Source organism: Podarcis vaucheri (genome assembly GCF_965113315.1).
Source record: "Podarcis vaucheri genome assembly, chromosome: 15".
Taxonomy (NCBI): domain Eukaryota; kingdom Metazoa; phylum Chordata; class Lepidosauria; order Squamata; family Lacertidae; genus Podarcis; species Podarcis vaucheri.
This window is the reverse complement of record NC_138753.1, coordinates 15,880,447-15,889,944: the sequence shown is the minus strand read 5'-3', so window position 1 is coordinate 15,889,944 and position 9,498 is coordinate 15,880,447. Positions and strand designations below refer to the sequence as shown.

The 9,498-nt window shown below is 46.5% G+C and overlaps 1 protein-coding gene across 1 annotated transcript; it reads left to right on the top strand.

Annotated features, from left to right (window-relative positions):
• The first annotated feature begins 1,323 nt into the window (after positions 1 to 1,323).
• CHCHD2 (coiled-coil-helix-coiled-coil-helix domain containing 2) lies at positions 1,324 to 8,110 on the top strand. Its single transcript, XM_082201612.1, has 4 exons — positions 1,324 to 1,484; positions 4,464 to 4,704; positions 6,219 to 6,372; positions 7,800 to 8,110. Exons 1-4 carry the CDS (start codon positions 1,435 to 1,437, stop codon positions 7,808 to 7,810), a joined length of 456 nt encoding a protein of 151 aa, XP_082057738.1. The 5' UTR covers positions 1,324 to 1,434; the 3' UTR covers positions 7,811 to 8,110.
• The last annotated feature ends 1,388 nt before the right edge of the window (positions 8,111 to 9,498 follow it).

Here is a 9,498-nt window from a genome sequence, read left to right as displayed (position 1 = left end):
GTAGAGAACACATTTCATTACATCCCCATGTTAATATTGACGGTATCTTGCTTCTCTTTCCTGGTGAAGCCCAATGTGGCCAACAACAAAAAAAGCTCAGTCAAATCTAAAACTCAAGTTACCCAAATATTAAACATTGCTTTTTGGCTTTTTTATATTTTATAAGAGAAAAGGGTGAGTCAAAGCTTAAGTCTTTTGAATCAATTTCCTTCCTGATTATTGCCCAGGCTTTCCCATATATTTTTCCTGCTTTAAAATGCGCTTCCGTGCCATTTTATTAGTTTTAGGTTGCGGCTCTTTAAAAAACTGTATGACTAGACGTATGAAACATGAAGCAGCTTTCTAAGCACTTTAAAATAATTCATGTTGATATATTAGCTCATATTTCTCTTGGACCAATTATTCCATTCCCTCATTTTCCCCAAACTTGTCCTATTTCTACATTCACATTCTACTCATCTTAAATCCTCATTTCTGTTTATCAAGTTAACAAAGCACTCAACCTTTTTTTTAGTACCAGGGACCTTTATCTCCCTATTTATCCACAGTATTAAGTCCCATTATAATCTTGTTTCACCCATTTTATAAATCCTGCCGCCATTTCTCCCGTTACTTTTTTCATCTTCTCAGTTTACAATCTGGCTGTTCATAACCCAAGTTTTCGTTTCTGGTTTGGACTCCCTGGTATTTTTTAACTAGACTAAAGATAAAACAAAAAGGTTTCCCGAGGAAAAATAATCACAAGGTGGGGAAAGACAAAAAACAGCGCTACCTCCCCTCCTCTCCCCTCTGTCGATAGCCGCCAGACAGAAGAAAACTAAATATAGGTAAGCTTTTTCTACCAGAGAGGCAGGAAGAGACAAGAAGCACTTCTAATTTCGCTTGCCAAGCTGCCTATTTTGAGCTCACTATAAAGAAAATGCACAAGCCGCCCTGACCCACCCAGCCCCCAAATGGCGACCACGCTTCCCCGGCGCCTATTTCTAGCTCTAGAGGAGCAAAGCCCACCCAGCACCCATTACAAAGCTTTAGAATTAGCGTACCCTTACACTAAGGTTCGCCTATTTATGCAGCTCGCCTATTTTTGGCTCCGCCCCCCCCCGCTCGTTCATTGGTTTAGCCGCGGTCACACCTATTAAGCACAACCAACATGCGCTTCCCCTCTCCGACGTAACGGTCTGGCTCCGCCCTATTTAGATAAGTGGGCGGGGGCAGCTGCAACAGCCTCGTTCTCGGCCATCGGCACCCCGTCGTCAGTACGAATGATTTGCGCATGCGTAGTGCGGGAGACAGGCGACCTCTAGCGGTGACCTTGAAAGAGAACTAGAGAAAGAGCCGGAAGCGGAAGTAGAAAAAGGCCGGACTGCGGAGCCCTTGAGAGAGAGCAGCTGCGGCAACAGCAACTCGAGAGCCGCTTTTATTATTGTCGCCACCATGCCGAGGGGAAGCAGGAGCAGAACGTCCCGGATGGCGCCCCCTGCCAGGTAAGGGGGCGGGACGAGGCGATTTGTGAGGGTGATCTGGGAAGGGTCGGGAGGGGGAGGTGTGGTTGGAGATATTCATGGCAGGAGGGCTGGGAGGGAGCCACGTGACGCCTCCATGGCCTCCTAATTTCGCCCCCAGCGCTGCCAACTCAATGGAGATGAGGAGGGGGGGGAAAGATATTAGGGAAATGGCATAAAACTTGGGGTGATGAAGGAAGGGGGGATCAAAACAAAGGCGATGTTGGAGATTGCAGGGGGCAGCTGTATTAAGGGGGGTTATTATCTCCCTGCCACGTGTAGTAGTAAGGGGGGAGTCTCTACCCTTCATTAATAAAGAGTGAGAGAGAGTTGTAATCTCATGTTAGGAGCAGATGCTGGTGGAAAGGGATGGGATGGGGGAATCCAAAGTCTCCGTGCGGATGTGGCAAGTTCGGGTGAGGATTACAGCAATACACGTGGAGGTGATGGAAGATGAAGAGACAGATCGGTGGGTTGCCAAGTATAATACGTGCCTTGCATTTCACTTGTGGAATGGAAGTTGTGTTATGGATCTGTAAATCAGAGCTTATTTCTGGTGTTACGTTTGCATCCTTCTTTGTAAATAGGCTGAATGTAACTTAAGGGTCTAAATGAGAGTCCTGTTTATCAAATGCTTAACTTCAGAAACCTCACAGCGTACAGTGCTCCCACCACAACTGAAGGTTGCCAAATGATTTGGATGGACTGGACTGTGACCTTCTAGAATATTCCACAGGAGGAATATTCTAGAAGACCATCTGCTGTAAAAGCCAGCACTGCTTTGGTGCTTCTGGGATTAAGAGTTTCTATTCAGACAGCAAGTTGATGCTAAAGCTGGAAAAGTACTAATTGGCTTACCTTAGGCAAGGGCTGACCTCACTGGGCCTGGTTCTTGCCTAGGGGTAAGGCAGAGGTCTCTGAGGTGTGGCCAGAGAAAGTGAGAGCTGAGGAGGGGCAGATCACAAGCAGAAATGGAAGACGTGGGTAAGGGGGCAGGTTAAGTTTGGGGAAGGAGTAACAGTTGAAGTTTGTGGAGTGAAATTGTTGGGTCAAGGAGCAGGCAGTTGAGCAAGTAAAAACCTTGGCGTTCTATTGAACAAAAGTTCTGACTAAGAGAGGGATCCACATTGCATTGGTAAAGCACTGCAAATGCGGGACTTCCACAACAGACATGTAAAGCACTTTTAGACCGCTTTTAGCAGTCGTTGAGAATTCTGAGAACTGTAGCTTGTTCAGGGTGCTACTAAGAGTACCAGAGTGCTTAAAATGCATAGGGTGGCTGTGACCAGACTTTGGAACTGCAAAAGCAGTGACAGTTGGTTTTGCATTTCTTATTATTATGTACATCAAGTCTGTAAATCTAAGTTTACAAGTTGGCCTTTACTTACCACCAAGAGAGGCTAGAATGTGGTTGCTGCTTCCTTCCAAGCAGCTTAGACAGAATTGTAAAGGTGGAAGGCCCCACAAGGGTCATCTAGTCCAACCACAACATGAATTTCAAACCCATGACCCTGAGATTAAGAGTCTTATGCCGTACTACCCCAGTCCATTATCCCAGCTTTACTAGGATAGGTTTATTAAATGTATACATCGCTTACCACAGAAGTATAAAAAACCACATTGTTCCATCAGACAGGTCACTAGACTGGCAGGCAGTCAGCCACCAAAATCCAAATGTTGCAAAAACCAGGATCCCATCCCACCTTCAAATTTGGGAAAGGTAGAGATGGGTGCTGGATTCCCAACTCACATCAGTCCTAGCCAATGTGGTCAGGGATACAGGGAGATGTAGTCCAGCAGCATCTGAAGGGCCGCAGGTCCCCCACTTCTGCTCCAGACTGGCTCTCTACCAGCTCTGACCAAAGATCAGCAGTATCATGTTTCACTCCCTCTGTGTACAAGGCAGGTTTCATAAGAGGCTGTGTCTTCCTCTGTGAATGTTTAGCCAGCTTAAGGACCAATTCAGTTTTGTAATGTTTTGTGTTGACGCCCAGCTTCCAATTTAGCTCTTAGTACATAATATGTTTAATGCTGCATTCTTTGGTGGAAAGTGAGGGCTATATTCTTTGGGGATAAAGGTGGGCAAGAAGGTTGTGCATGCAAAGATTTAGAAACTTTGGATTCTTGCATCAGGGGCATTTTAGCAACTCTTCTCTGAACAGGAGCACTATCGACCAGGAACTAGCCTGCTTGCAGGTACAAGTGTGTGGGCTGGAAAGCTTGTTGCCCATGAAAGCTTATGTATCAGGTGTGTGTGAACACCATCTACATCAGCCTTGAACCTTTCTCCTCCTCCCTCAGATGTTGCTGAGCTACAACTTCTGTTATCGCCAGTCATTGTCCATGCTTGCTGGGGCTGATGGGAGTTGTAGTTCAGCAACATATGGGGGAGGAGGGGAAAGGTTCAAGGCTGATGTAAGTGGTGTTCACATGAACATAGGTGGTGAGGAAGCATAGCCCCAATTGTTGGGGCTTAACATTCTTCAAGGAGAGTATAGGAGGGTATTTTTCTTACCCTCGAAGCATTCAAAGGATCAGCATTCGGGAGAAAGGTACATATGTACTGCTTTCCAAGTCATTGTTCCTGAGCATTTTTCACATAACAGCTCTGATTTCAGCAAAATGGCTGCATCAGGTGGCTTCAGACCATGCTGTAGGGAGATGTGTTAAAGTTAAACTGAGGCAGCAAATCCCTAGAATCAGCATCCCCCACCCCCTCTGGAGGGGGGACCAGGTTGGAGGAAAGTCTGGACTTTGGTTTGTAATTGCTATACTTGTTTATTTTTACTTGTATGATTGTATTTTCGAAATGCATCAGGGGACCTTATGCTGAAGGACTGGTAAGAAGTCAAATAAATAAACACAGGCAGAATAAATAAAAAATATCCCACACTGGGCCGCTGTAACAAATGTTTGCATCCAGAATTGCTTTTCAATGTGTTTCTTCTCCTGCCTTTGCAGCCGTGCGCCTCCTATGAGGTCTGCTCCACCACCAGCTTCTCATGCCCCTGTTCCAGCCCCTGCCCCTGCCTCTGCAGTGGCTTCCCCTGCCCCCAGGCAGCCTGGCCTAATGGCCCAGATGGCCACCACTGCTGCTGGCGTGGCCGTGGGCTCTGCTGTGGGGCACACTCTGGGGCACGCCATGACCGGAGGGTTTGGAGGTGGAAGCTCTGAAGCGGCAAGGCCCGACATCACTTACCAGGTGAGAGAGAAAAGGATATGTTTTTGTTTATCTGAGCTTTTTAGGTGCACCTTGAGCCATACAGAATTCTCCTCCTGGCTGATGAAACCCATGTCAAGTTTTCTGGGCTGATAGGTGATGAGGGCAGAGCTGTGCCTCCTCCCCTCAAGTCAAAGAAGTGGGCTCAGACATGGCTTATGAGTGAGCCTTGCTGGCAGGATGCAACTTAACAAAAGCTTTTCAAGAACAAAAGAATACATGCAACGTGTGTTCCATTTGAGCACCTGCCAATCCAGGAGTAAAGCATATATTTGTATCTGGTATAGTTATGGATTTGCATCAGTTCTGAAAGTCAAGAGACTAGATAATGTGCAGTTGTGTAATGATGAATCACACCCATTTGATGATGTTAGTATGAGTGTACAAAGCCTTAAGCCTCTTGGGACCCAAGTACTTGAAAGGGTGCCTTCACCAGTAAGAACATTGTTACCTGGGAAGAAGACGCTGCTTATGGTCTCCTACAAGTAGGAATTGCACAAAGAATCCAAAACTTCATTCTTGGTGGTGGCTACGGAACTGCCTCCCAGTGAAGATCGGGCAGTGCCCTGCATTCAGGAAGAAAAACGTAAAGGCTTTCTTATTTATCCAAGATTTTGGACAATAGTTTTTATGAACCTTTTCACACTACTGCTTTTAACTGCTTTCAGCAGTATTTTATAGTGCTATTCTAATTTTTTGTGGGTCATGTTATTACTGTGAGACACCCTGGATTTCCTTTGGGGAGAAAGGATTGGTTATAAATTTGAAATAATACATAAAATAACCTTGACACCTGACAGAACTGAATGCAGAAATCCAATTAACAAGCCAGCTGGGCATCATGAGAAGGCATCATTTTATAGCACTCCCCCCTCCCTTGGACCTCAGTTGTATTAGCAGCATCTAAGTGCCAGTGTGGTGTTTCTGGACTACAACTCCCACCATCCCTGATCATTGGCTATGCTATCCAGAAACATCTGAAGGGCCGCAGGTTGTGCAGCCCTGGATCAGAGTGTAGGGCTGTCACCTGCGAGACCACAGTCCAAATCCCCACTTGGCCATGGAACCTCGATGATCTTGGGCCAGGCCTACTTCACAGGGTTGTTTGTAAGGGTAAAATGGGGGGGGCGGGGAGAGAGAGAACCATGTACGACAGCTTGAGATTGTTGGACTTAAGGTGAAAATGTAATCGACAAACATTGAAAGCTAATTCTGAATGCATAAGGTATAAAAAGTGTTGGTGATCCTTAGTAAGTGGAGGATTTAGCCAACTGACTAGGAAGGGAAATTGTTGGCACTCCTGAGATTTGGAAATTTTGTCCTCCAGCAATTTGGAATGAGGATGCTGCTGTGCCTGTTGATGCCTCCCCTTTCTGCTGGGGAGCCACCATACTCTGGCACCCTGAAAACATTGTTGAAGGCGGGTGGGGTTCTTAGCAAATGTAATCTTTAAAAAAACATTTTCCCATCTTAATTGTGCTACTGTTCCTCCTCAGGAGCCTCAGACAGCCCAGCCTGCGATGCAGCAGTCGCAGTTCACGCCTTGCCAGTACGAGATGAAGCAGTTCCTGGAGTGCGCCCAGAACCAGGCCGACTTGAAGCTGTGCGAGGGGTTTAGCGAGGTGCTGAAGCAATGCCGGTTCGCAAATGGTGCGTAGCTCCTTTGGCCTCCCCGGAGGTCTCGGCAAATGTTGGATGCTGCAATTGATCAGGGCTGAGGGGTCTCGAGCCAGTGTAACACTTTTGAGGAGGTGCTTCTGGTTCTTCCAGACCCTGCCAGGTAAACCTTTAGCCGGTTGAGGGAGAGAGAACAAGGAGCTGTACCAGTCAGTATAGAGCAAATGAGAGAGTAATACAAAACTGACTTGCATAATTGTGTGCTATTTTAGTCCTTGTCCTTTGTACATGTTTTAGATAGCTGCTAATATACTTTGCAGTAAAAGTATATACTGCAATTCCTGGCAGAATATATGGCTTCTGAATAGGCGCTGTGATTTCTTTGAACCAAAGTGGGATCCCAGACAGGCTTTGTTCTCCCAATCACACTGAAGCTGTTTTGACACGGGGTTGTATTCAGTGCCACCTCCTCTCCTGCCCTAAGATTCTGCTGGGGGGGGTTTGAGGGAGCCTCACACAGATTATGGGGGAGGGTTGTTGCTCCACAGTCTTGGATTAGGTCCTCTTTATTGGGTGCATTGTACCCAGGTGAAAGATTGGTGCATAGGCTCAACTTTATTTATACCCTGTATCAGCCACAAAGGCAAACAAGACAGTTCCTGCACACTTGCTTAATGGTCTAAAAATCACAGCACAAAAGGAAAAATGGATGAGGAGGAAAGAAGGAGGGGGAGCCCAGCTCAGCCACCGATTTTTGAAGTTAAAAGGCGGTGCTTATCATGAACTAGCTGTTGTCAAAGCGGTTCAGGGGCAGGAAGAGTTCAGTGGAACCAGTTTTTTCAGCAGGGCTGATGGAATGAGACCTGCCTCCCACCTCTCCCTCTGTGGCAGTTTCTCATTAATGGTTGATGCCAGATCAGTTGAAGGAGCTGGTTTTCCAGTTTGTTTGCTTTCAGAGCACCAGACTCTGAGGTGTGGGGAACAGACACTTCCTATAATCTGAAATGTGTGCCCTCCTGATGTTTTAGGACCTAGCTTCTATTAGCAGCGCATCTGGAAGGTGCTGGGTTAGCAAAGGCTGATCTACAAATAAGGCCACACCAGTATATTTGCGTTAGATGGGTTCCATCCTGGGCCCCTTTTCTGATATGCAGGTTCTGTACTGAAATCCATGAACTCTCCTACCTACTTCACCACCACCACCATGCCGGAAAATAGAATAATACTGCTCTGAAGCTCCATTTCAGCAAGGTGGATTATGTTTAGGTTCTTGTGGAAAAATCAGAAATGTTATTAGGGGCTTGGGGTGGCTGGGGAGGGGGCAGAAGCAGTCTTTGGAGGGCACATTAAGAAGCCAGGGGTCTGCTGGACACAGCAAGACCTCTTCTGAATATATGGCTTTTATGTGTGTCTTGATAGTAATCAGTTTCCTTTCCTCTTTTTCTCTTTCAAATACACAGGTTTAGCCTAACGAGCTCTTCGAGATGAATCTCACCCCCCTCGTTGAATGACATGTCGCTAGTGAAACTCTTTCTTCTTTTAACATCTTAAAAGCTGCCTGGCATTCCTTCATATGTGGCCACTTGTCCGTCTCCCGAGGAAGGAAACCTGGAGTGCTTTTTACAGCCGGAAGGGTGCTTCTGGCAAGAGAGAGTGGGGCATCTGTTGCGTGGGGAGAGATAAGACACACAGAATGCTAGGATTGTGATCGTCCCCTGCTTGCATTTACCAGTATGCGCCTCTGAATAAAAGTCAATTTCTCTCTAGAAAACATGTTTTGAAGTGCCTGTTCTGTAGCTCACATCATGGATCTCTGATGAGTATGGCTGAGCTGGGAAACAGAAGGTGGTAGGATCTCTGGCAGTCTCCATTTTCCCTCTGTATGGTGAATAGCATGCTTTCCCCTGTGCTGTTCAGTGTCACGGTAGACTATAAGCATAGCATTGTAGAGTTGGATGGGATCATCCAGCCCAGCCCTCTGCAATACAGAAAGCAGAGTATTGCTGCGTGGGAATCCAAATTCTGCAGCTCAAACAAACTGATGCAAGAAAGCCATGCCAATCAACTGCAGCTGAGTGTCTTGGTGCCAGCACTGTGCCAAGTGGTGGAGAATGTGTCTCAGTGTAAGAACTGCTATGGGATGTCTTCTCCACGAGGGGGAGCTTCCTGCCTGGTTTATATAGAGCCCTGATCTCCCAGGTCTCAGTTATGCAGAAAGCCTTCATGCTTGAAGGAGGAGTTCTATTCCAGAATCTGTATAGAGGTGAGAGAGGAGGTAAACATTGGGGTGGAGAAGCCAAATATATCTCCCCTTTCTGCACACTTGCCCTCTACATGTGCAGATGCCTTATTTGAAGATGGAAGCAAGTGCAAATTAAAGTGGGCATCCTTCAAAAAAGGAACAGCAGGCTATGAATATGAAATAAATCTCTGCCTGTGAGCCGAGGTAGGGCCTGTTCTGCTCTGGGCTGCAGCCAGGGTTATGTTACTGCCATGAATGGCTGTTTGCAGGCTGCAATGGTAATACATGGTTGGCTGAGCACAGTGCAGTTTTAAAAGGCTGTCTGCCCAGCAGTGCCCAGGACTAGCCATGAACTACCTTACAACATGATACCAGCTGCCCGGGCACAACCCCTCTCTACATGCTTGATATGCATGAGCCTCCTTAATAGGCAAATTCCACATGGCTATTTCCGGTCATTGTTTCAGGGAGTGAGCACTACAGAAATAGATACAGACATATTGTTCCTGCTGGCTACACCGTGTAGAATATGCTGCAACTGAAAGACTTGTGGTTCCCAAACTTTCAAGCCACTGCCCCCTTGTGCAGTGTCCCCTACCCTATAAAAAGCATGATTTAGAATAGCTGTTTGCATAACCCGCCAAAGCAGATAATGATAAAATTCAAAACAGCAGTGACTGCACCTTTATTAAGTTCTAAGTCAATAACATGGATGAACTGGATCCAGTGATGCTAACTTTTTGAAGTCTGATAGTCGCTTACACCTCTATTGCCACCACACACACCCTGCCCCACACTTGCCTCTCAGCACCCCCAGGTAATTCCACTGCCCCCTTTGGAAGCTACATAAGCTAGGCACTCCTAATAATTGCTAGTAAAGACTGAAGGGAGACATTTCTGCATTTCTCGCCCAGAAG